The sequence below is a fragment of the Acinonyx jubatus genome, chromosome D3, assembly GCF_027475565.1.
Source record: "Acinonyx jubatus isolate Ajub_Pintada_27869175 chromosome D3, VMU_Ajub_asm_v1.0, whole genome shotgun sequence".
In the NCBI taxonomy this organism is placed as follows: domain Eukaryota; kingdom Metazoa; phylum Chordata; class Mammalia; order Carnivora; family Felidae; genus Acinonyx; species Acinonyx jubatus.
This window is the reverse complement of record NC_069392.1, coordinates 75,066,399-75,093,913: the sequence shown is the minus strand read 5'-3', so window position 1 is coordinate 75,093,913 and position 27,515 is coordinate 75,066,399. Positions and strand designations below refer to the sequence as shown.

Here is a 27,515-nt window from a genome sequence, read left to right as displayed (position 1 = left end):
GGTTTTAAAACATTCTAATCTCTCAAACTTCTGCTACACTCCAACAGAAAGCCTGCTGGCCCCCTAATAGTGAATAGTTTGTGACTAGCAGCATTGTGTGCAAATAAATAGGGTACTCTTTATTGCCCCTTTCTGAGACAGTTTGAATATTTCCAACAAACACCTTTACATTTTTAACTTCCGGTAAATGCAGGTTAGCTTCCATGTAATCCACATTAGAATGATAACTACTTCTTAAAATCTGAGTCAGCGAAGTTTTGCTATTATCTGTGTACCTAATACATAAACTTTGGAACTCTCACAGAAATAACAATCTTGCGTATTTTCTAATTTTATTAAACTATAACTAGACTAAAAAATAGTACCTTGAAATACCTTCAGAGAAACTGACAAAACTATGGCTATAGAGAAAACGATTAACACTAAGGGGCACAGAAGGATACTGATCCTTTTCTGAAACCACCGGAACAAAATGATAGAAACTGACACTTTGTCGGACAGGTGAGAGAATGGAATGTCGCATTTGTGATTTTGTGTTGCCACAGGTCTTTTTTGTCGTTAATTTTTTTTTAAGTTTATTTTTGAGAGAGAGAGAGAGTATGCGTGAGCAGGGGAGGGGCAGAAAGAAAGGGAGACACAGAATCCGAAGTAGGTTCCAGGCTCTGAGCTGTCGGCCCAGAGTCCGAGGTGGGGCTTGAACCCACGAACTGTGAGATCATGACCTGAGCGGAAGTCGTATGCTCAACCGACCGAGCCACCCGGGTGCCCCGCCACAGGTCATTTTTATAGGACATTCAATTCTTCAGCACACAACGATTATGAAAAGTTAAGTTATTACAGAACAGAGAAATAGTTAGGAGGAAAATGACCAGAATGAAATTCTTTATGAAATATGTAAAATATTTTAGTAGTGTCTAAGAAGGCCAAGGAAACTTGACATCACCCTTTCCCTTTTTATTAAGGATGGAAGCAATTTCCCTTCCTAATGACTGGCCTTAAAATACTTTATAGACATCTATGAAAGACTTTCATCAGAATTTTAAATCTTCACTTGAAATATCATACATTCAGTTAGCATTTATTCAGTCAACGCTGAGTGACGAATGTTTGCATGCTGTGTGCCTGAAGTGTTCCAGGGACTTCCAAAAGGTTAAGGGGAAATAAGGTTTTATTATTACCACGTCTGCATTTTGTATCCCTTAGAAGTATCTAAAATTCCTTATTCTGGAAGGACTTACTTTAAAAAGTGGGGGAGGGACATTTAAAATCAATTAGGCAAATCTCCCTTATCCCACATGCTCATATAATTAGTAATCAGTGTGAACCAGACACAACTAAATAGCATAGAGAGGTTACCTCTGATTTTGAAATTCCAACCCTGGGCTTTTATGGTCTTCACTGATGAAGTGAAAATAGTCACACAAGGGAGGCCTGCATGTCATTAAGCAACTGAATGAGCTGAAACTAGAAACAGTCACTAATGGGAAGATGAACATTTAAAAATATTTCTGAGCTGACAGATTAAAGTAGAAAATTATTTATTGGGGGCAAGAAAGTATTTTAGGAAATAGTTATCTTAATTTTCTTCAGTCATTAATTTCATCTATCTATATTCTTCACTTGATTTAAAAAAAATTTTTTTTAATGTTTATTTATTTTTGAAACAGAGACACAGAGCACGAGCGGGGGAGGGACAGAGAGCAAGGGAGACACAGAATCCGAAGCAGGTTCCAGGCTCCCAGCTGTCAGCACAGAGCCCGACACGGGGCTTGAACTCTCGAGCTGTGAGATCATGACCTGAGCCAAAGTCGGATGCCCAACTGACTGAGCCATCCAGGCGCCCCTTCACTTGATTTTCATGGGCAATATGCAAGTGGCTAAAGACAGGATAAACCATCAATTTGTCAGGTTCAGTGTCAATTAAGATCAGTGTGCCAGATCACTGACACTCACCTACATTATGGACATTAGTACACACTAATGTGACGATGAGCCCAGTTACTGAAATGTGATTAAATTGTTGCTAAGACAGAAGATGTACAAAGTATTTTGCAAGAGAGGTAAGAGAGTTAAGTGTTTGAGTCTCTAAAGCGCATCTTCATTTACAGCCTTAATTCCGTTCCTTCACCATGTTTTTAAAATTGTGGGTTATGGAGTAAAACCCTTTCCGATTACATTTAAACAGGGTCAGGACAATTCTAAAATCAGGGGTGCTTTAAAAAGCTGCCCTCAGACTTGAGAGTGCGGGGATCACTCTGTGGTCAACCTTCCACCCTTCAGTTCCGTATCCAGGCTCGCCGGTTCCCCAAACCGTGAGCCTATCATCACTTTGAGAAGCGATTCACTTGCAGTCATTCATTCCGTTACAAGGTACTTTGCTGAGCTCCTACTCTGTGCCAGGCGCTAGGGGTAGATCTGTGAGTAAGAGAACACAGTCCCTGCTCACACAGGCCGCCAGAGTATTAGGTGCTCCCTGCTACCACGGGGGAAGCAGAGGTCCTTCACTGAGAGCTGAACAGAAGCGTGGTTCTCCTAGAGGAAGGTAGAGGCAGCCACAAGAAAGGGGACGTTCTAGTTTTGTTTCGGTGGTTGGGCAGGGGGGGCATCGGGGCATCCACGGGGCCAAGAAGAGAGAGTAGTCAGGAAGCAGCTGTGAACGGTCCAGCCACTTAATACACCGTAGGCTTAGGACTGTGGGTGGGGAATCTGGCAAGGGACAGGGTGGAGAAGGACCTTGTAAGGACAGCCGGAGGGCAACGAACTGTCAGTGAGGTTATTCAGGGGGTTGAAGTCTAGAGGCACAAGCCTAGTGAACTGGGTAACACATGAGTCACAAGGACAGTCTTAATTCTTTCCTTCAGCACACGGCCTTCGCTTCTCTGTCTCATTTCCCCAGATACAGCCTTTTGATGCTTTTAAAAAAAACACATTTTATTTATTTACTTTTGAGAAAGAGAGGCGGGGGAGGGACAGGGGGAGAGAGAGAGTCTTAAGCAGGCTCCACACGCAGCACAGAGCCTGCCTCGAGGCTCGAGCTCACAACCTGAGGCAAAATCAAGAGATGGGTGCTTAACCAGCTGAGCCACCCAGGTGTCCCTAACAGGCACTTCTTAATATCAATTTCCCCCCAAAGACTGTGGCAGTATTCTGTAAAAACTGAATTACGAAAATAATTAAGTTTGAATCAAAGCAATACTTTAGGGGCGCCTGGGTGGCTCAACCAGTTGAGCATCCGACTTCGGCTCAGGTCATGATCTCACGGTTCATGAGTTCGAGCCCCAAGTCAGGCTCTGTGCTGACAGCTCAGAGCCTGGAGCCTGCTTGGGATTCTGTGTCTCCCTCTCTCTCTGCCCCTCCCCTGCTCACACTCTGTCTCTCTCAAAAAATAAACATTAAAAAAAAGAAACAAAAAACCATAATACTTGGCGAAATAAAGTTAAGGAGAAAGAACCTCAAACTCTCAAGACCGTTCAGGAGGGATGAAGAGGTTACTATGGACACTAATTCTTCTTCCTTATCTGACTTTTCTCAGGATTTCTAGAAGCCATGCTCACTGGAGAAGAGGCACTTCCCCGGGCCCCACCTGAGCTCTGCCGACGTCCTTCCTGGTTCAGCCTCTTTGGCATAGCTGCCTCACTCATAGGGACAGTCATGCCACTGACCCCTCCCTAAACTACATGTGAACCTGAACTTGGATTAAGGGCTGCATTTTTCCCACGTCGTTCTGGACAACTGATGAGCCAGCACTGCACAAATGATCTCTTTTGTTTTGGGTTAGTTCTTTGGGCCAATGCCCCCATGGTAGTGTGTTTGCAAAAACAATATGAAGTGTTTTCTCAGAAGTTTCCTCATTAGGGTTTCACAACTCTGGGAGGTACGAAAGCAAGTATTTCCATTTATCCCAAAATAACAGACTTCAGTCTGCATGATTATTAATGAAGGTGAACTTTTTTCCATATATGCACTGGCCATTAGTATTTCTTTCTTTGTGAGCTGTTAGCGGTCACTTTGCTACAGTCGTCGGACACTCTGATCCCCGCAGAGTGTTATGTGTTCAATAATGTTTAGCAAAGGAAGATAATGATGCCTTGCTTAGGGTATTGCTACCAAGATTCTTGATTCAAGACTCCTGACCATTTACAGTAACCAACGTTACCTGGCGGCAGGGCAGGGGGTGTGGAGAGGGTCCAAGTTTTTTTTTTTTTTAAAACATTTACAAATACCAAGAGTAGTCAAATGGGTTCAAATGGTTTCACAACAGCTATGTTCAGTAATCAAAGGAAAACAGTAGAAAATAAAATAAAAAATAAAAGAACGAAGCCATTTCCATTTAGATTTCTCTGGGGGGTACAAAATTACAACAAAGAAGAGTTCGTGATCATCTGGATGTGTGGATATTTACACTGTCCCATGAATAATGAGCCGGGTCCAAAGCTGACCAAGCACATCTGAGCTTCAACGGAACCCACTTGGGGGCTTAGGAAGGGCTATTCACGGATGCAGATCAGACAAGCTTTCTTTCCAACTCAAAACCTGGACTAGATTTCTTGGCTACCTCCCCCACCCTCAGTCGTAAACAGAATCTCTCTGTAACCTCCAAAGATTAAAGGATTATTGACAACACTATCACCCATCACACTGCTGACACCACTTGTTTAAAAACCATCATGGGGGCGCCTGGGTGGCTCCGTCGGTTGAGCGTCCGACTTCGGCTCAGGTCGTGATCTCACAGTTTGTGGGTTCGAGCCCCGCGTCAGGCTCTGTGCTGACAGCCTGGAGCCCGGAGCCTGCTTCACATTCTGTGTCTTCCTGTCTCTCTCTCTCTCTCTCTCTTGATAATAAATAAACGTTAAAAAATGGGCGTCTGGGTGGCTCAGTCGGTTGGGCGTCCGACTTCAGCTCCGGTCATGATCTCGCGGTCCGTGAGTTCGAGCCCCGCGTTGGGCTCTGGGCTGATGGCTCGGAGCCTGGAGCCTGCTTTGGATTCTGTGTCCCCCTCTCTCTCCGCCCCACCCCCGTTCATGCTCTGTCTCTCTCTGTCTCAAAAATAAATAAACGTTAAAAAAAAAAATTAAAAAAAACCCATCGAGAGCAAATTTCTTTCAGAGTCTGGGTTAAAGAAAAAATGATCTCATCCAATATACTTGCTTTTATTACATACTGAAAATGATGTAATGCATTGACAATTACCCTCCTCATCGTGGCTGCTAGGAGCTCAAATTCCCCCTTTCCTTCTTTGAATACTTGTTTTGCCTTTTACTGTATGCTAATAGATTCAGGTCTTGCCGTATACTATGATTTAGAAACAAGCTGCTACAAATCCTTTTCGAACATAGTTGAGGTTCAACTAGTGTTTATCCTCTACCATCAAATACGAAATTGTTGCATAAACAAAAACGGTAATCGTTTCACTACGGCCCTGACGCTGGTGAGGGATCAGAACACACAGTAATGACTAATTCTGAGTCTGCAACCCTTCCATGGGTGTCTAGTTAGATCACGGGGATGATTTACAGATTTCCCAAAGAGGAAAAAAAAAAAGTGGCATTTCCGAATTAAATAATTAAAGGGACTAAAGGCCAAAAACTGAAGAGAAGATTGCACAGCCAATCTGTTTGCCGTTTTCCAATCTGGGTTTGTCAGGAGAGGAAGCTGAAGACCAGGGAAGTGATATAGCTGCCACACGTAAGATAAATGTGGGGAAAATAACTTCAGTATGTCAGGAACCTATGTAAAAGAGTGTATCCATGTTGTCTAAAATGAATTAGTTCATACCTAAAATAGGCACACCTGATCCAGGGAAAAGAACTGATTCTTTATCGTGCAAATTCCGATGGGCTCTCGCGCTCTTGAACTAAATGGAGAGTAACCCTGTTGTTCTACGTGCCCGCATGTAGGGCAAAACATCCTACGTTTTTCTGAGGCGAGGCTGAGTTCCCAACCTTGCCCCCAAGAGCCGCCACGGTCCAACCTCCAAGTACACGGACACGTCCCCAGCCACGGCACGGTACTCACATTAAGCTCGGTCGGTGCCACTGAGTGGTCCGGTTGTTGTGGTTGACGTAATAGGTACGACCCAGATTGTCCACTTTCTCTTCCCAGCCGGGAGGCAGTGGAGGCGGGGGAAGCTCCTCCTGGTGCTGGGAGGCCGAGTCATTCGAGTCCACGACCTCCCAGCCATGCTGCGGAATAAAAGCAAATGAAGACCATTGAGGTGGGCCCTTCACACACGAGGAAAAAACAAACGCAGTGTGCTCTGGGTCCTTCTTCCTTGCTCCTTCGCACCCTGGCTCTTTTGGTGGCTTCACATGCCACGTGGGAAGAAATTCCCAAAAAGGGCAAAAAAAAAAAAAAGAATCAATTCTAGTAGTCTCAAAAAGAATTCGGAGCAATGACCAATTAATTGTGCTGCCTTCTAACTTGACCGCACTGTACAGATCAACCCAGCTTTGGGTGTGTCCAGTCTATTGTGTTAAGCCGCATTAGCCTCTTTTCATGCTCATGTTTGTTATTTTGACCCGAAGGCCGCCAGGGCCGGACAGAGCCATGCCAGCGACATGGGTCATGTTACAGCTGTTGTCTTTTGGACACCCCCACAAGGTAAAAGGGAGCTGGGGCGCCAAGCCATACTGCACGTGTGTTCTAACAGAGATCATGGCACGAGGGGCCAGGAGGCCCCGGGCTCCATCGCTCCCCAGGGAGGACAGCGATGGAAGCAGGCGAGGCTCTCATTCTGCATCGAGTACAATCGCGAGAACCGAAGAAGTCTGGAAGTTGCTTTCCACTTAGGCGCTCCCCACTTGCGGCCACCACAGAAACAGGCTTCATGGTACCAGAGTTAAGAGTGACATTTTTGCCACACATATTTTAGGCATTAAGTATTCCTTCCTGACATCTCCTAGTAAAGTCACCGGAAAATTGAGTAATTCACTGGTTAGTGCAGTTGGAGAGCTAGAAGAGTGTAGAAAATTCCTTGGATTCGAGATAAAAATCTGTCGATGTGCTTATGAAATCTTCACATTCGTACATCCCTACCACCCACTTCAACTCCTCCCCGTGCAGAGGGATGAAGGCACACAAGTGAAACACTGCCCGGAAATATGACCACTCGGCCTGCGGAGGGTTCCGATAACTTGCCCATAACACATAATTCACGTACCACGTATATGCGACAGCTGCAAACAGATGTGGAAACTGGCCACAGAGGCGTCCTGGTTAATGGCCATTTGCAGAACGATACGGGAATCTAACAAAATAGCACCGCCAGGAGTGTGCGCTAAGGTGCACTGGGACCCACGATGTAGGTATGTGATTAAGGAGTTTAAAGGCAGCTATGCTAGGAGGGGGAAAAAAAGAAAATTCCTCTGGACAGCTACTTCCCAAACGGTATTTCTAGAGGAGAGCTTTTCCTAACACATCACCTGGGGGCCCTACACATTAAAAAAAAAAAAAAAAAAAAACTTGGAAAAGACTTTCTAAACCATTTCATGCACTTTGAAGCAATTCCAAGCGCTGTGAGGAAATTTACAACGAGCTGAAAGTCCAAAGAAAGAAGGGAATGAAATATGTGCGCACAATTTCTCATCGGGGTGGGGCTGTGAATGAAATACGGGTATGGCATTTTATAAGGAGAAGCCTCTTCCGTTATGGGTGCTGTAACATAAAATGAGAAGTTGACTTTTTTTTTTTTTTTTTTTTTTTTTAACCAAAGCCAAACACATCAGTAGTTGATCACAGATGCACGGACTCAGTAAGTGTTTTCATAGTTAAGCTCTCTCCGCTTTTATGTCCTTAAACTGCTAGGTCCTAAATAAGATACTAGTATGATCTGGCGCAAGGAAAACAGACCGAGGCCTGTAGTTCTGCAACTTACCTCCATGTCCTCTCTCTGCTCACTGTTTTCTTCATCTTGACCTCCATTTTTTGGCATATAGGCCATTTTCAATCGCAAAAATCCCTTAACTCGAGATTTATGACTGCGTGATGGAAGAAAATTGGTTATAAAGGATACGACTTGGTTACAACTTTCATATTTACGATGACTTTTTTTTTGTTGTTGTTACACAAAAGATGCAAAGGGAAAAGAAGCAGAAATCTTCCTCAGAGAAAACCAATGACTGAAGCATGAAGGACACCTGTGCCCCAAAGCCTCACCTTCTTGGTCTAAGGAGAAAATCCTTAAATGTATAGGGTCGCTCCATGGTCGGATCTTCGGTCTACAGGAAGAAAAAGTAAGTTTCAAAACTCCTGATAGTCTCGTGTTTTAGATACACCAAACTGGATTACAGAGCACGCGCGTTCACATTCTAGAATGTGGGAAGGGTGAAAACGGGGTTGGGTCTTCACCCAGTACTAGACAAGTAATTACTTTAGAGGTCATCTTTATCTACCCAAGATCCACTAGATGTCACTATCAACACCCACTTTCAGGAGCCAACCCCAGCGTTAGACAAATGACAAAATTATAGTCGTCACTGCCGAGTGTAATTTCTAACTACAGGGTGCAGGCCTCAATCTCACTGCTGATTGATTTCAGAACCAGTGGTCACTGGTACCTTCTCGTTCCCTGTGATCCAAGAAACCTAACAATGGAGTTAACGGGAAAATATATCTGTGAAGGCAATTTTACTTTATTTTTAACATGAAAATATCATGTCATCAGCCTAAGATAACTGAAAGATTATCTCCTCCACAGAGACCATTCCAGGTAGTGCCATCAATCAGCCTCTTGCTGGTGCCTCGTCCATGAAGCTAGGAGTGTAACTGTGCTATTTTTAAAAGAAATCCGTACTCATTTTATTGTGCAGGGTTAGCTGGTCAAAGCAAGTAGAAAGTTGGAAAAATGTTACTATTTCATTAATTTTTAAACACTTTATGTAGTAAAAATCCCAAATATCCAGGCCCTTTAATTAAAAACAATGTAAAACACTGACTTTGGTGGCAACGGAGACAAACCGCCATACTAAGATGTACTGACGTACTATATTGGAGGGTTGTGTGTGCGTCGATATTTGAAACATCCCAGGTTTTATGTCGTCCGGCTTGAAACTCCACTGGGTTCCTACTCTGCTTATAATAAACTGAAAATGCTTTCCTACGGCCGTACAAGATTAAACATGCCCTGCCTCCTAACTATCCATTACCTCACTGTGAGCCAGTCTCTCTGTCCTGGCCTCATCTGTCCTGGTGCACATCACATCCAATCCTGCCCCGGCAGGTCCTTCTGCTAAACAGCTCTGGTTCCAAACGGCCACGGCTGGCTCCACTCTGAACCCAGGTGTGAGATCCCAGGTCACGCTCTCAGACGCTGCATCATCCTTACTACATGAGCCCCCCCCTTACCACCCTCTATCATAGTATGCTGCTTTATTGTCCCCCTTTTCACTATCGGACATTATCTTGGTCATTTACTTACTTACTAATTTGTCATCCACCACTTCTAGAATTAAGCTCATGAGACGAGACGCTTGGATTTGCTCACCATTAAATTCTTGGTGCCAAGAACATTGCCTGGCTCAAAGCAGGCACTGGTACAAGCAGCTGATTAATTCGTCTCATCTACCATGAACTACTAAAGCCATGAAAATTCCACCATTGCTGAAGGAAGTCAATTATATTCTCTCTAGACTGTCCTCTTTAAGGTGACACAGTTAGGCATTTTGGAAACATTTTCTAAAAAAAAGATGTTTCCAAATGTATACATACCACTTATCATGGAAAATTTATTAATTAAGAATATTATTCTATTTCTTCCTTTTCTCATTTATTCAACCACAAAGAGTTTTAGAACAAAACCCACGTGGAAGATGTGTGGCTACAACATGGCACCTTCCCTTAGAGTTACAAGGATGTATTGCAGGGGCCACGATATCAACCGGTAACTTGAACCTAAGGTAGAACAAATTCACGGACATGTGGAGATCACATCCCCCCCCCCCCCCCAAAGCGACTGATTCTCACTTGGGGATCGACATGGTTTGCGGATATGGTATCCAAATTCGAGATGAATGGGCAAGTGTGGACAGGTGGGGAATGGGGGGAAGGGTGGTTCAAACCGAGGAATTCGGCATGGGCAAAACCACGGGATGCTTAGCAGGCATGAGGAGTCGAAGGGACGCAGAGAACGCAAGAGAGTGAACAGAGGAAACCACAGAGCCTAGAGGACTCCTTTGATAATGGACCCACTCACGCACGCACTGTGTGGTTTAAATGACAACCACCACACAGATCGAGAGGCAGGCTTCCTCCTAGGTCTGCGTCCTGGCTTCCTTACTGACACAGCTGTGTGGCCAAGTGCATAAAAAATGGAAATTCACCTCCGTGGAAATCCTTGCATGCGAACAAGATGGTGATCTTGTAGACAGGGACAGGATTCTTCTTGGCATTACACAGGGTCCTACCTGATCCTATTTGCTGGAAAAAAAGCCCAGTGGAGACCCCCAGGACAGCACTGGGAGAACAGCATCTCAAACAGGCTGATGCCGACAGCATCACTAGCCAAAGTGGACACCACTGCCCCCTGTTCTGGGGGCACTGAACATCCCAACGAAAATCTTTTGGATACACAGCACTCTCATCTTAAAAAGAGTAATTGCTTTCAGGAGAACTGTAGTTACTGAGACATACAGCGAGAGACACAGCTTTGTGCGCAAACGGAAGCAAACAGCCTTGCCGAAACCCTAGGCTCAAAACCTGCATGTGACCACCAAGAGCACCCAAGCCTTAGACTGAGCCCCCTGCAAACGCCTGCCCGGGCCCCTGAGCACATCGCACATCAATACTGGAGACCCAGAGTCTGGTCCAGCACTGCCTCCAGCCTAGTGATCACTGGGCAAGTTACCTCCCTGTCTGGACTCAGATGCCCTCATCTGTAAAATATAGGGAGTAGACAAAATGGTCTCTGAAGCCCCTCTAAGCTCTAGGACATGAGCTGAATTCTATACATGTGAGTGGGAATCACTACCCTTCTACCAGCCATAAATATAAAATATATAAAAGCCAAAAATACAAAAACTTATCATCTGAGTTACCTTCAGGTACCGCTGCGGCACCAAAAACAATACCACCACCCTGAAAAATGCTTCGCTCTAGAGAAACGGAAATTCAAAAGTTACCGTGATTGCCTAGAGCAGCACTTGACTATAATAGGAGAAATTCATGCTTTTAAAATAGCTCTCTCTACCCCAGTGTGTTTCCCATGGATACAGAGATTGTGTAGCTGAAGGGGATGTGTGGGCTTGGGGCTCAAAGGGCAGGGGAGATACAACTGAAAGACGAGTCAAGAAAAATTTCACAGGCGTAACAGGCAAACAGCTGCCAGAAAATGTCCCTCTGTGGTTACTACAAGTCTTGGAGATGGCTGGCCTCTAAATAATTAGTAAAGGCAAGTTGTAAAATTTGAAGTCCTAAAACTTGAACCTGAAAGTCATGAACTTTTGGGGTGCCTGGGTGGCTCAGTCGGTTGAGAGTCCGATGACTTCGGCTCAGGTCACGATCTCACGGTTTGTGAGTTCGAGCCCCGCATCAGGCTCTGTGCTGACAGCTCGGAGCCTGGAGCCTGCTTCCAATTCTGTGCCTCCCTCTCTCTCTGCTCCTCCCCTGCTCATGCTGTCTCTCAAGAATAAATACATGTCAAAAAAAATTTTTTTTTAGAAGTCATGAACTTTTAAACAACTATCCACTGGCTTTAACAAACAGATACAAAAACGGTAGCTCAAGAAAAATTGGCAAGAAAAGCAGAATTACAGTTAAATTTACTGCTGGTGCCCCCCCTACCAGAGCAGGACAAAGGGCGGCATTGTCTCACTGGGAGGACAGATGTCAGGCAGGTAGGCCAACAATGACCTCCCTCAACTGCAATGTCTCGCCAACCCCACGCACCTCCAGCGAGCCCCGCCGCCCCAGCCCACCAGATGACACACAGTCATCGCGGTCGCCCGCACCTCTGCTGAGTGAGCCGCGGAGCAGCTGCGACGACGTGGTCTCACGGAGCTGGATGGAAACCTGGGGTCACCCGTGCACATGCCCTCCTTTTACAGGTGACAATACAGAGGCCCGGGAAAGATTACTAACTCGTTAAGGTTGTCAAGGCGACTGGCCTGTCTCCCACGTCCAAGTCAACAGTTCTGGAGAGCTCTTTTAAAGCCCGACCTTTGGAGACTTCTGTGAATACGGATTTATGTTTTCTTAATTCTCGGATCTGCACACAAGGCGGGACTACCAACCTTGTTTATTCTCCCCTGCTTCCTCTCCTTCCTGCCCGCACTCCTGTTCTCAAAAATAAATAAGGAGGACAAGAAATATTAAAGGTGAGTGGCAAATCCGGAATGGGAACAAAGGAAGTAGAGGGCCCTACCGTCCTGAACTCCCACGACCTTGGACTCTGAGGGCCGAGGATGAAAGTGCATCACAAGTCTCAACTGAGTTGCTTTCTTCTGGAAGCATCTGAGGAGTGTGAAGCACGGAGGCACCCATCATCAGAACGGGGAGAGGAAGCCGGTTTTCTTTCACACGACTACTCCTCACTCTTTCCTGTTGAGGGGGCAATGACGGAGCGGACACTGGCCTCCTCTGGCCACTGTGCTGGATAAGCGAGGTAGCGACTCTGACGCGCAGGGCACCTGGCCTCACACAACCCTCCCCGCCCCGCCTCTGTTCCGACTGCCTCCTTCGTTTGTCACCTTGGCGGAGCTCCAACTCAGCCCCTCGCCACAGCCCACGGGGCCCAGCAGGGCCCACACGTGCCAGATCCGAGATGCCAAGGTGCTTGTCAGTTACACTGTGCACCCCTGGAAGGGTGGGTTCCTAAACCTGTCCGCTGAGAGGTAGGGTTGCTCTGACCCTCCAGTCTTCCTGGGGTCTGAGCATTTACAGCTGCAGGTGAGGACGACTTAGGTAAGCCACTCCTGAGATCCTGAAAGCATGATTTTACACTGCAAACCCCAATATCCACTGGTAATGAACCCAACATGCCTCTAGAATTTCATTCGGCAAGGGAAGAAGGTTCTTCAGCAAAAATCAATTAATGGGTCTAAAATATTTATTGTTCAAACATACGTGAAACAGGATTTAAATGATCAAAAATCATTTGTTAACCATCATGAGAGATTATTCTAAGTTTGGTTCTGCTGTCTGGGATCTTCTCCATGAAGCTCCTGATTTAGAAAAGAGCTTCATTCAAAAGTTAAGGCAATAATTTCTTAGACCATAATCAAGACAGATTTTTTTTTTTTTTTTTAAGGAATAAAGGTTCGTGATATCTTGAGGCAATAAGATAAAGCCTCACTCTTGTTTAAAATGCCCTAAAATAGGAGTCTCTTGGGTGGCTCAGAGGGTTAAGTGTCCGACTTCGGCTCAGGTCACGATCTCTCTGTTCGTGGATTCGAGCCCTGAAATGGATTCTGTGCTGACAGCTCAGAGCCTGGAGCCTGCTTCGGATTCTGGGTCTCTCTCCTTCTCTGCCCTTCCCCCACTCATGCTCGCTCTCTCAAAAATAAACATTAAACAAAAATAAAATAAAATGCCTCAAAATAAACAAATGGGCATGTGTGTGTGATAATTATCTATATACATGAGATATACATATATATCAGCATGAAGATATATGCTATTAGGTATTCTGCTAATACAGACTTAAAAAACAAACACTCTTCAATTTCTAGGATTTTAAACATTTGGGCTTTTTCTTATTACCTAAATTAAATGATCTTGGCGTATCAGATGCATAGAACACAGATGCATGCCTCAGGTAGGGGGAGATGGCTGAATGAAAAATCACTAACTAAATCTGGTGGGGGTTTAGGAATCCCTCTAATAGCCAGAATTAGTATCTGAGGCAATGGGAATCTGGAATCATAAATTATTTTTTACCCAAGCCAGGGAACACTGTCTCACCTTCACATGTGCCCCCAATATGGTGCCACTTGCCACATGAGGCTTTTTCAATTTTAATTCATTAACATGAAAGAACGTGAAAGAACATTCTAAATTTGGCTCCTTAGTCACATCGGCCACCATTCAAACGCTCAACTACCACGTGGCTACTGTAACAGGTGACAATGCTAGGCTACATGCGGAAGAAAGCTGCTTCGCCGGATTCTTCCTCAGAGATTAGCATCATATCCATCAGCAAACAGCTGTTGAAGGATACATTCTCTATCGGCTAACGGGCCTGCATGAAATTAATAACCAAATATCCAATCAGATACCTTCAATCTCGAAAGGGCCTGCATGGGTTAGCAACGGCAAATGTCCCACATTACTGCTCTCCATTATCTTCTCTCATCACTGATGACACCATTTTCCTATTTTATCTAAGATTTTTTGATTTTGACAAATATTGACTCTACCGGCCATATATATAACCTGCCTTGACAAGGGGCACGGAGCTATCAAGAAAGGAGCAACCGTTACTGACTCTGCAAAATACGTCCAAATGCTAATGTCCATTTATCACACCCACGCTTGTGTTCTATAAAACAAAACAACACCGTGCAACTTTCCCATGAGTGCCCTACACGTAGGGTCAAACGCACCCACGACAGCACCTCAAACCCTGAGCCCGAAGGCCGTGTCCATTCAGAATACGCTACTTGGGTTCTACCACCACTTAGAAGGTGAAGAATGCACCGCCATGCCTCTCCTTGGCTTCCTCTGTGGTCCATTTCCCAGACTGCAGCTGGTTCCACGAACCTAGTCGTCCATGGTTAAGGACGAAGACTGCTGCACTCCAGCATAAGCCATTCGTGGGGCAGGTGCAAAACTGGGCAGCTCCACTGCTCACCTGGCTTGGGTCACACACAAGTTCTCAGTGTCCTCCAGGCATTCGCTGTTTACCTTCTTCCATCGGCTGGTTTCTATTACAGCCTCTAGCCCTGGCACCAGCTCGTCCTTTCGAAGCTCACTCTTGCCTCCACCCAAACCCAGAGCTAAGCTAATTCCCTCTACTGAGGAACGCTGTTCCATTCCGAGCCCCACCCAACCTTTCCAAACCAATGAGCACTCAATCACTCAAACGGGGGACTGTTGGAGCAGGTTGTTTAAAACATTCCACTCACACCTCTTCAAGAGTGTTAGCACCTCATCTGCCTCGACAGAGATGTGGTTCTTCTGTCAGGGACAAGGGTGGTTAGGGATAACCATGAAAGAACTGGCCAACCAACAAAATACCGCCTGAAAACGTCAGCGGATGGCTTCAACCGGAAGAGCACAGACAGAAGGCCAACGGATGCAGGAACACGTGAAGAGTCTTTCCGTGCAAACGAGGAGACCTCCACACCCTCCCCATGTGACTCTGAAAGGGCAACCAGGTTGGCGAAGGCTTACGTAATCGGTCCCGTGCAACCCACACGCCCTCTGCAAGTACCTGGGAGCTTCAGGTTTTTATACAGAATAATGTTTTCATGACATCACTTTTCCTTCCAGTCTTTGGGAAGGCAACGTGCTTGAAACTTCCTTCCTCAATAGCTCCCCTGAGTCAGTAAGAATAAATTGCTTGCTATCACAATCCTTTCACAACATCTCTTCAGAGCTTCCTGGGTAAGACACAGTCTTTCTTGGTATTTAACATATGGTAACAGCCACCATTTCAACGCAGCAGACTTGCACTACGCAGTTTAAGTCACTTTGGTTTATAGACTATTGATGCTATTTGCTCACAAAGTATTTAAAAAAATTAACAAGGGGGAGCCTGGGTGGCTCCGTTGGTTAAGCCTCTGATTTCGGCTCAGATGATGATCTCTCAGTTGGTGGGTTCAAGCCCTGTGTCGGGCTCTGTGCTGATAGCTCAGGGCCTGGAGCCCGCTTTGGATTCTGTCTCTCTCCCCCTCTCTCTGCCCCTCCCCTGCTTGTACTCTCTCTCTCTCAAAAGTAAACATTTTAAAAAAACTAACAAAATTAACAAAATGGCCTTGGAAGGCAGAAACATTTGACTTACCCTCTCTTAGATACTATTTGAGTCACTTTGTGCTGCCCTATGGGAGAAGGAGCAGGAGGGGTGGGGACGGAACAGTCTGGAAAACCGTAGCTGAAATTCAAGCCAACCTGCCTTTCCCCAAGGCCTCCAGGTTAAGTCTCCCCAGGCTACCTACATCGCCTCTGAGCACACAGAAGACACCGTTAGCCTCAGTCACCAGTCACAAACTCCAACTGTTCTGCTACTCATCTGAGCAGACAGAAATGGCAACAACATCACACGGGCTAACTCAGTACAGTTTCTAAGGTGGGTGACGCCAGCTGACAAGTTCACCCAGAACCAACAGCTTCTTTTCTCTGGTCTTCCTGCTGCCTGAGAAAAGCCACACACCCCAATCTGGGAAGTGCTAGCTTGTATGGATGTAGCCCAGGAGAAAGAGCACGTGTAATTCTACACAAAGACAACAAATGTCTGAGTGGCCCCAAAGGGTGGATTTGCAAGCAAAAACATTCCGGTGACAAGGGCGAGGGTTGGACGGAGAAAGGGAGCTGTTTTCCATGATGTGACAAAGGAGCCCAGAAGAGAAAGAGGCTGGTGATGCAGACAGGCATACTTGGATGACTCAGATACGCCCGATTTTCACAGTTAAGCTCTCTGCCATCCCCCCGAAGAGACTGCTTTCTAGAAAGGGCCAGGGTCAGAGTACATGCCCTTCATGTCAGCCTGCTCCACTGCCTTGAGGAAATACTGCTCTGAAATACACCCAACCGGAAACAATGAAAAGCGCTGCTCACGGCATGCACCATGAAGCAGGTAATGGTCCTTACCGGGAGATGATTCAGGGGTATGTCCACCTGTCCCAGGAAGTCGTCTCGGGTCTGTGGAGAAGAGAGTAAAGAGTTAATGTCCCCATCTATCCACTGAGCGTCGGTATTCTTTAAAATATTTAATATGTGGGGCGCCTGGGTGGCTCGGTCGGTTCAGAGTCCGACTTCAGCTCAGGTCATGATCTCACAGTCCGTGAGTTCGAGCCCCGCATCGGGCTCTGTGCTGAGAGCTCGGAGCCTGGAGCCTGCTTTGGATTCTGTGTCTCCCTCTCTCTCTGCCCCTCCCCTGCTCATGCTCTGTCTCTCTGTGCCTCAAAAATACATAAAACATTAAAAAAAAAATAAAATATTTAATATGTTTCCTTAACATAATGATTCTGTGTAAGTCACGGGATGAAACATACAGCATATAGTCGTGGCACCGTAACAGTGTTGTAGGGCCACAGAGGGTAGCTACACTTGTGAGCCCTGCAGGAGTGAGGTACGGTGTCGTCACCATGTCGCAGACCTGAAACTAACGTAACGCTGTGTGCCAACGATGCTTCAGTTAAAAAAAAAAAAAAAAGTTTCTTTATAAATAGAAAGGGCCAGGGCCTGACACTGGAGTGCAGTGTCCGTGCGGATGCGTGCAAGGCAGAAGGCCCTGATGAGTGGCAGACAGACGTCGCCTGGGAGACGGGGAGGAGCCCAGGGCGTGGTCCACCAGAACTTGAGCTGCCCCAGCCCCTGCAGGGTGTCTGTGACCCCCCAGAATGGAAACAAATCGGCTCTTGGAACTGGGGAGCATGTGATCAGTACGGGAAGGGACACACGGGACCACAGAGGGTTTGGGGGCACAGCTGGCCCAGTTCACACAAGAGACAGTAGTGACATCTTGGGAACATTCTAGCAAATATTTAAGTGCTACAAAGAGCTTCCTGAGAGCTGAGAGTCCAGGGAGAGAGTAAAAGTCTAATGATTAATAAATCTTACAAATTACTTCTCATTAAAAAACGGCCTCAAACTTGCACTCTTATAAGTACACTACTCTGGAATCCAAGTTCATGGATTGAGTTTGCTGGTTAATTTCAGGACACACCGTACTTCTTCCTGTCTCTGTCCTACCACACAGCATTCATCTTTCTGACGTGAGACCTAGATGAAATTCATTTGGAGGAGCTCAAGACCCCCCTTTCAGACCCGGGAAGTCCTAACTCAGGTCCAGGGGACACTGGCCTGGACCACAGGGTGTTCAACAGGTCTCGCTGACACTACATCCTGTAAAGGTGCTTATGTCATGGCTTTGGACATTTAAGTGACCCTGGCGTAGAAGTCTGTTACCCTCTTACAAACACAGGCAGCTTCTTACCATATTCAAAATGCCTAAAAGCTGGAAAGTTCTTCAGGTGAAATCCGACCCGTCCCACTGCTAGCCTGAGGAAAAGCCCAAGAGAGAATCCAGACCTCCTAACCCCAAATCCTGGGTTCTTGTTTTTCACTCTTTGCTGGTTTACCGAGGAATTTTCTAATTTACAGAACCTTTTTTTGTTTTTTTTTTCAACGTTTACTTATTCTTGAGAAAGGGAGAGAGACAGAGTCAGAGCGTGAGCGGGGCAAGGGCAGAGAGAGAGACACACACACAGAATCCAAAGCAGGCTCCAACCTCTAAGCTGTCAGCACAGAGCCCGACGTGGGGCTCAAACCCACAATCCATGAGATCATGACCCGAGGGAAAGTCGGACGCTCAAAGTCACCCAGGCGCCCAGAAACTACTTTTTAAACGTACTTGGAAAACTTCTCTTCTTGCATTTGAAAAGAAGCAGTTGGTAACCATGAATGAGATTTACTGAAATGATTTGCTCCAAGCTCAGGATTTCCTTCTAGGTCATTTAAAAAAATTTGATTAACTAGATAGCTATCCGTCTCCTCTAGACGATGCACAGCAAAAAAATCAAAGTCACCACTGGCCAGGTGTACGTAAAGCAGGAGACTAGCCCCAGTCCTCATGATGTGATTCTCCTGTACTTTTTTTTTTTTTTAATCTCGGCTACTTTGGCTACAACCCAGCATGCAAACACCTCATCTAGCACAAAGCTACAGGTGCCAATTAATGCTGTGGATCTCAACAAAAGTAGCCATCGGCAGAAGGTCCAGAAAAGGCAGACATCTTTGCTGCCCAAAGTGATGGGGAGTGTTCTTGCTCTCCATCTGACGAATTTAATTATAAAGCTAGTGTGAATGAATGTTAGTTAACAAAAACCAGAAGCGTGTTGACTACTGACCATAAACTGTTCGTCTACCTAATGTGAGTAGCGTGGTATTGCCACTTGCCCCCTGTCCCCTCCTGCTACCCGTGAAGGAAAAGGCCAGGGGATACAAACATCAGAGGAAGACGGGCTCCCTTGAAGGGGCTTGATGCCCTCCTATCTCTGAAAAGCGACGCATCAATTGCTCACCTAAAGTGCATCTTAATAACAAGTCGCAAAAACACCGACGTGCCCATGCTGCTTTGCTGGGGAGATGTTATCGGAGCTGTAAACCGGTCAAATGCATGCACCTTTGCCCAGGCACCTGCCTCTCAGGGCTATAGTAGTGAGGCAGGCGCTGCACTCGGGCCACTTCGTATCAGAGTCTGGGCTCCAAACTAATACCCTGTCCTGCGTCTCACTAACTGTCGCGAAAGCAAAGCGGTACGCCAGCTCTGTGCTTCTCACGGGGACAGCGGCTCAATACGGTGTGGGTGGGAAGAGATTCTCATGATAGCAGTTTGAGGAGACTTGGTGGGGCTCTATTAAAATGCCCATTTGGGGCGTTCTCTTGGCCAATGCCTCCTGTTCAGACTCTGCTGCTGCTTCCCACAAATGGAGCAGGTGACAGAATCCCCGGGGCACTCGCTGTCAAAGTCAGCAGCTTTGCTTGTACCTTCCCAGGTTTTCGCACTTGACACAATACACAATTTCTAAAATAGCCAAAGATGAAGCAACTTCACGAACAGAGCAAACGGAAGGCTCTTTCTGGTTTGCATCAAGGGTGATTGTAGTCAGACCACATTTTATTTTATTTTATTTTTAATGTTTATTTACTTTTGACAGAGAGAGACAGAGCATGAGTGGGGGAGGGCCAGAGAGAGGGAGACCCAGAATCGGAAGCAGGCTCCAGGATCTGAAGCTGTCAGCACAGAGCCCGATGCGGGGCTCGAACTCACGGACCGCGAGATCATGACCTGAGCCGGAGATGGACGCTCAACCGACTGAGCCACCCAGGCGCCCTCACATTTTAGATAAAATAGGGATCGAGTATGGGACAGCACATGGTACGGAGAAAGTGGCTTAAATGTTTCACCAGTCAATGGAACGTGATGGGTTTGGAAACCCAGCCCACCATCGCCAGAACTATAGAAGCTTCAGGAGATGTAAAACATGTAGGCTAATGAGAACATACCAACTTTAAAACACACCTTCAATTCCACAGGAGGGATCTAGTAGGGGATCGGAGAGCCCACCAGTGGCCTACATGCCGGCGAAGGGGAGGGTCTCAAGGACGCCGGACTGTGCTGTTGGGGCAGGATCCCCACCCACGGGCCCCAGAGAGACAATGTCTGAGGCCACCTAACACCAATGTTGTGAAAATACAATAATCAAATCAATTTTTGGCAACTTCTATGACACAATTATTTCCATCAAGCATCATGCTGACGATGAGCCTATGAAAACCAAACTGATTTCAGCTCACGCTGGCGTTTCTTGTGCTTGTTTGTAAGTGGTAAATGCTGTCAGTTTCAACCTTAATAACCTGTCCTGTTCTAGAGGCTGCAAATGTGCAAGTCAGTAACACAATTATAAATGCTCCCTTCTGACAAGCCACCAAATATTTTCCAACCTAATGACAAGGCAAAATGGAGCCCCTGAAATGTGTCAACAGAAGGTGAAGCAAAAATCCATATTCCATTACTGGAGAAGTCAAATACATACACCTGACACGGTCTTAGAGCTTGCTCTCTAAATGATGATCACAGTATACCGAAGACTGCCCCTCTCCCCTTTAAAATAACTATCCCTGTGTAAATATTTTATTAAAACTTTCTAAAAAATGTTTATTCATTTATTTTTGACAGAGACAGAACATGAGCAGGGAAGGGGCAGAGAGAAAGGGGGAGACACAGAATCTGAAGCAGGCTCCAGGCTCTGAGCTGTCAGCACAGAGCCCAATGTGAGGCTCGGACCCATGAACTGATATCATGACCTGAGCCGAAGTCCGAGGCTTAACTGACTGAGCCACCCAAGTGCCCCAGGACAGTCATTTTTAAACATGAATTGCAACCCTGCTGGCAGCTCATGAGAAGCACTTTTTAAAAAATAAATATAGTAAGGGGCGCCTGGGTGGCCCCGTTGGTTAAGTGTCTGATTCTTGATTTTGGCTCAGGTCATGATCCCAGGGTTGTGAGATCGAGCCCCATGTCAGGCTCTGCACTTGGCATGGAGCCTGCTCAGGATTCTCTCTCTCCCTCTGCCCCTTGTCCACACTGTCACATACACGCTTGCTCGCTTACTCTCTCTCTCAAAAAAAAAAAAAAAAAAAAATTAAATAGGAGATAGAAAATATTAGTGCCTTGCATGAAATGTACATACAGTTTCAACACAATGGGTTCTGTTAACACACATGAAAGAATGTGTACTAAGCTGTGATGTGAAATTAATTTCCTTTTGTGTGTTTGCCATCCCAGGTTTAGAAGCCACTCAACCACATTAAATGGAAACCATCCGGTGCTACCAACTGCCTGGGGTTTTATCCTAGAAATTATTAAGTAGTGACTTCCAGGAAGACCGTAGTTAGAATTTCTCAAGCCACACAGAAGAAACGTATTGAGGAATCAGAATATAAGCTACAGAAAAAGAATTTAAGAGTAAAGCTATAGCGTGACTAGTTCTGTGTCTCTTACAAGTTGAAGGTAAACCTCACAACACTAAGTCAAAAACAAAAACAAAACCCATTCGCTTTCCTGCTAACCCATGAAATGTGACTTCCCTGTCTGCTTCCTCCCAAAGCCCACGCTCCAGCACCAGGACCGAGTTGATGGGGGCAACAGGTTCTATTTTTCGAGAGGTACGCACTCTGAATAATCTAAATAATGAACGGCTTGAGAGCCTTTTACAGAAGCTTTTATTTTTTTAGTGTTTATTTATTTTTGAGACAGAGAGAGACAGAGCATGAACGGGGGAGGGTCAGAGAGAGGGAGACACAGAATCTGAAACAGGCTCCAGGCTCTGAGCTGTCAGCACAGAGCCCGATGCAGGGCTCAAACTCACGGACCGCGAGATCACGACCTGAGCCGAAGTCGGACGCTTAACCGACTGAGCCACCCAGGCGCCCCTACAGAAGCTTTTAGACAAAGGGTTACAAATACCCTAACTCCTCAACAGTTAGTGTCCGGGAGAGTCACCTGAATGTCAATTTGCATTTAGTTGTAGGTGCTGTCTCACTCCTCACTAAAGCATGAGGCTGGCTTTGTCGCCGCACGGAAGGGAGGAAGGACTGTCTTGTTTCTCCTTGCGCTTGTCCCAGTCATCAGCCTCCGCCACGCGGACGGCGCGGCCGGGGCTCGCAAAGACCCAGTGAGTCTGGCCTCCACCCACACCACACGCTGCAGAATCCGATGTGTCACCACCTGGTGGCCTCTGGCTTTCGAGGTGACTTGCCTTAAAATAGGTCAGCGAAGTTGCCTTAATCCAAGAGTCAACTGGCATTCTATTAGAAATAAAAAGGTGCGACGATGAAATGCCCTCTGAATGCACGCGTGCTTGCCAAAATTTACTCGGGGGCACCAGAACGTAAAAGCAAACACAACCGGATACTTGCTCAGAAAGACACACGTCACGTTCACGCTGCCTGCCCCTCTGCCATTTTAGTTTTCTAAGCTGAGGGACAAGACCTCCCATTCACGAAAACAGGGCAAGGTAGGTCCTGGAGACGCCAGCTCTTATTTACAAAAACAAACGAGCCTTCCGTGTCAACGAGATGTCAGAGCAGGCCCACGGGACCTTTGCAGGCTCCTAGAAAACCACACTGGGAAGGCGGGCAGAATTTAATCACGGTGGATGAATGTGCTATCGTGAAGAGTATTTATTTTAAAGGACGCTCTGCTCAAAGCTCAGACTGCAAACCAGAAGGGGTAAACGGAGCAAAGAACCACCGTACTGGCAAAGACTCAAGCCGGCCTTGCAAGAGCGGCGTGGCTTCAATCCAGGAGAGGCCGAAAAGTACACACCGAGCCGCGAGAAGGCACTTGCGTGTGGGCTCAGAGGGAGTCCCAGCTGCTGCGGGGACCCAGTCGTCACGGGAGGGGATGAGATGTGCTTAGTGTCCCCTCTTTCCTCAGCGGGCGGAGGTGGTTCAAGAACATTCAGTCCTCTTCCTGCTCTAAACAGAGGCATAGTCCAGGGCACAGGTCAAAGGAGGGCCACGGAAATCACAGCTCGTTGTAGTACAAGCACTTGATAATCTGAATTTAGGGCCCAATCACCTCTAGGGGTGTAAAAACTGGGAAAGAACTCGGGACGAGACGCACAAGATGGGACCTTGTAAAGGTGCAGAGACAAGGTGCCCCGGTTTCCTAGGGAGAGAAACTAACCAGCCTTGTGCAACAGAATGCGAGGCACCCACAGAATTTGAAAAATTCTAATAGCCACAGTGAAAAGTAGAAGACAGATAAAATTAATTCCAAGAATTTATTTTAGTTGAGCCCATTCCTCCAAAATGTTATCTCACCGTGTAACCGAGAGAAAGATGGTTACTGAGCTATTTTATGTTCTCCTTTTCACGAAGTCTTTGAAATCGGTGCCCATCCCTGGCCTGCAGCACACTGCGGTGTGGACCATCCACAGCCCCGCTGCTCAGCAGCCACGGGCGGCCAGTGTCTGTGCAGCTCCACGAGGCAGGCACCACGCACCCCAGCTGCTGCTGCATATCAGAAGCACGGACGGGATGCCTCGGGCCCAGCACAGAGGGAGGGACTCTATCTGCCAAGGGTCAAGGGCAAGGACACCTGCACAAAGGAACTTGAGCAGGGTCACGAAGTAGGAGTTGGCCGGGGGGGACGGAAGGGGGTCGCGAGGGAAGGGCGTGCAGCCAGAGGCGCCAGGCTAACGCTGTGGATGTGGGCACATGGCAGGAAAAGAGAACAGGGGCCACTATGAAGGGAACGACTGGCAGGGACTGCATTTTAGAAAGGTCCCCTGACAGCTGGAAGAAGTGACTGCAGGGGAAGATGCCGAAGAGAGAGGGTAGGCTGTCCGGATGAGGCGGTGCGAGGGTCTGGACCACGCAGGTAAGGGGAAGGCTCAGTGTTAGTTCAGAAGCGCCCTGTTCCTGGACTCTCCTGGTCACTGTGGAATGAGGGAACGGGCAAGATCGTGTATGCCAAGTCCTTACCATGGGGCCCAGAGGAGCACTTGGGAGCCAGTGTCAGTGTGAACCCAGCAGCGACAAGAACAGAGACATCATTGACTTAATAGTGACACAAAGCAAGTGCACAAGATGGTGGAGGAAAAGGCCCGGGGGGGGGGGGGGGGTGTGAGGGGAAGGTGTGGCCAGGCTGCTGTCCCATGTCCCATCTCAGGCAGTGGGCCACCTGCGGGCGCAGGGTCATTACCCGCACCGTGTGCCACCCTGATGTTCACCTCCTGTCCATTCCTGTTTGCAAAGAGAGGTCTTCCCCCTCATCCAGACAAGCTTAGTGACATACACCTAGGAGGACGGACCATCATCCACAATCATCTAATCTTCCAGGGAGGGAAGAGGCCACAGCCCATCACCCTACGTAGTCTGGGGCACAGCCTGGCATCACGATTATCCCTTACACCTGCTTCAGAGCTGCCCAGCCTCACCAATGACCCTGACACAGTTTCTTGTAAGGAGAGTTTATCTTTGTAAATAATGCAAATGCAGAGAAACATTAGGCGTTACGGTCGTTCCTGGTAAAAGTTAGTTGCTGAATAAACTAAAACATTTTAATGAATATAATCTGCTAAAAATAAGGTAAACATTCATACATATTCTCCTTCCTACAAAGCAAACTGACCTGAGATTGCATTTCAAAGTTAATTTAAAAGGAAAACGTGTGGGGCACCTGGCTGGCTCAGTCAGTTAAGCATCCGACTTCAGCTCAGGTCATGATCTCATGGTTCGTGGGTTCAAGCCTGGCGTCAGGCTCTATGCCTACGGTTCGCAGCCTGGAGCCTGCTTCGGATTCTGTATCCCCCTCTCTCTCTACTCTCCCCCCAACCCCTGCCCCCCCCTCCCTCTCTCTCTCGGAAATAAACATTAAAAATAAATAAATAAAAGGAAAATGTGTCACTGGGTTCATTTAATGACACCACGTTGTTTAATTTTGTGCTTTTGATTTTATCCTACGACTTCCTAAGATTTCAATTGCCGAAGATTTCAGAATAATTTCCTCAAGATCAGTATCTCATTTCTTCTCCGAGGAAGTTTTAAAATCAAATTTCTTTGCAAGCAATTTAAATAATAGATTATATGTATAAAGCAGAAAAAAAATAAGGCAGAGACACCTTTGGATTCTGCGATTTGTCTCTGAACTCAACTATCAAAGAAGAGACCTTAATAAATCACCTGCAGAAGTTCACGACAGGTGCCCTTAGTAGCCAGAACAGGGTCATTGGGATATTGGGGAAAAGGGAACCTAAGTAACCTCAAGTTCAATGTCTGATTCATTAGCATGCTCTTCCTCATACATCTCAGGGCATCTGAAACCAGCAGTCGTCCATCTGTCGTCCCCTTGCCCGGCCAGCCAATGGCTCTGCAGGTGTGGGATAAGGTACTCAAGCAGACGACGAGGTTACATGGAACTCAATGTGGTCTCGTTCTTGGCATTTCAGCGAGTGACAATCCTGAACTGGAGTTCTACAGGTTTCCACGAGGACACTGACTGTTCATAAAGGCGCCATGAAGACAGCCTGAGGTTGAGCTTCGGCAATCCCAGGCCGATCCTGCTTAGTACTCTCTTTTCGGCACTGGCCATACTCTGGCCGCAATCACATCTCGGGCCAGGGGACTCCAGCGAAGCTCGCCGGGGGGAGGAGCTCCAGCCATAGTCTGGTAAAGGGCTTTGAGACTGCAAAGTGTAACAAGCTACTGCGTAGCTCTCCCATGATGGGCCAGAGGCTATTGTCTGCAGGTTGAGAAACTTGCCCAAGGTCACTGAGTTGGTCAGTAGTAGCCAGAATGTGACCCCAAGCAGTCTGGCTCCGGAGCCCATGGCCTCACCAGCACAGTACAGAGCGGACAACTTCACGTACAAGGGTCTTAAGGAAAACCCTGCACAAGCTCCTCACTTCCCCTCAGGAAATCCCAGTTTGCTATGCTGTGTCCTCAACTCCGCATCTCCTCAGGGTGACACCTGCCAGGTTCAGTTCTTGCGACCTGCAAACTCCTACGGGACACAATCTCGGATTTGTCACGTGCATATTCTTGCCTATGTTCTTCTCTCACCTACAGGTCTTTTAAAAGATCTTATCTTCAATCAATCCCCACACTCAATGTGGGGCGTGAACTCACAACCCCGAGATCAAGAGTCATCCACTGACTGAGCCCGCCAGGAGCCCCTCATCTATATCCTAATAAACAATGAAATGAGCAAAGTGTAAGTTTGAAAAGGAAACGAAACGGAGTGATTTTTATTCTTACGAAGCACCCCCTTCCTATCTTTCAAAGTGGGACTCTCAAACCGGAGTGTGCCCGCCTCTGGAGATACACAAAGACCTTCTGAGAAGTTGGGCACGGGTGGTTTTAAAGAAATCATGTTCTACATCCTGCCATATGTTCTCTTCCCTAAACCCCATCTGCCCGAGAAACAGTGTCTTCTGCTGCTGCCTCTCCTTCCCCACCTGCTTTTACCTAAACCACAGCTCCCCTTCCCCTGCTTTCCAAAGACAGGTTTACTCTTCACCCTTCCTGAAGCTTACCAGCACGCATGTGGCCGGGTGTAAAAAGCACGGGATGAAGGGAGGCTTTGAAAACGTACAGCCCCGGAGGGAGCAAAGAGAGAAGACAGAACACGAGAGACACATCTTCTTTCACCACAGCCTGGGGGACAGGCTCCTTCAAGACACCGAATAGCAGTGTCTCGCATATCTACCATCTGCCCAATTTTCTTTTTATTTGATTTTTAAGATGAAGTCAGATTTTTAGTGATAGGAAATAAGCCTCCTATGGCTGACTGTATTAAATAATAAGGAACGATCGTTAATTTTGTGGCAGATATTTTCCATAAAATGAGCCATGTCTGTAGTTGCAAAATGAAAAAAAAATCCAAATTTTTCATGCACTCAATACACTAGAAATTGTATCTTTTGCAGCTACTGGACTAATAACTTACTGAGCTACTGATAAATTACAGGTGTCAAAAACGTATGAGAAAAAAAAGTTTTTGTAATGTGTGAGACACCGTTCTTCAAAATTCTTCATAAGGTTCACTAAGCAAAAATGTCTGGAGACTACAGTTCAAGGCACATAATCCATCATAAGGTGTCAGGTCATTAACTGGGTTGTTATTAAAGTTTCCCTCAGAGCTCATTAAGTATTTAAAGCTTCTTCCTCTAAGGTACAGACGGGATTTTTAGACGGCGACGGAAGTGAAAACAAAAAACGAAAAGTTGAAAAAGGCAATCACCCCCTTTCTATCTACGGTGTCGGTGAGAAACAGTCTGGAGAGGAAAACTTCCAAGCTTTGCAAAAAAATTGTGCAAACAATTAGCGGCCAATTTAAACCACGGAATTTG

General features: G+C 46.6%; 1 protein-coding gene across 18 annotated transcripts in view; it reads right to left on the bottom strand.

Moving 5' to 3' along the window:
* The window catches only part of NEDD4L (NEDD4 like E3 ubiquitin protein ligase), a 335,178-nt gene that overhangs the window by 62,640 nt on the left and 245,023 nt on the right, over nucleotides 1-27,515 (bottom strand). For all 18 annotated transcript variants that reach the window (XM_053205754.1, XM_027069058.2, XM_027069060.2 and 15 more), the window contains 4 exons: nucleotides 16,741-16,791; nucleotides 8,155-8,216; nucleotides 7,874-7,976; nucleotides 6,016-6,182 (listed from right to left, as the gene is read on the bottom strand). In XM_053205754.1, the coding sequence (XP_053061729.1) occupies nucleotides 6,016-6,182; nucleotides 7,874-7,976; nucleotides 8,155-8,216; nucleotides 16,741-16,791 (383 nt within the window). The remainder of the gene's footprint in view (nucleotides 1-6,015; nucleotides 6,183-7,873; nucleotides 7,977-8,154; nucleotides 8,217-16,740; nucleotides 16,792-27,515) is intronic.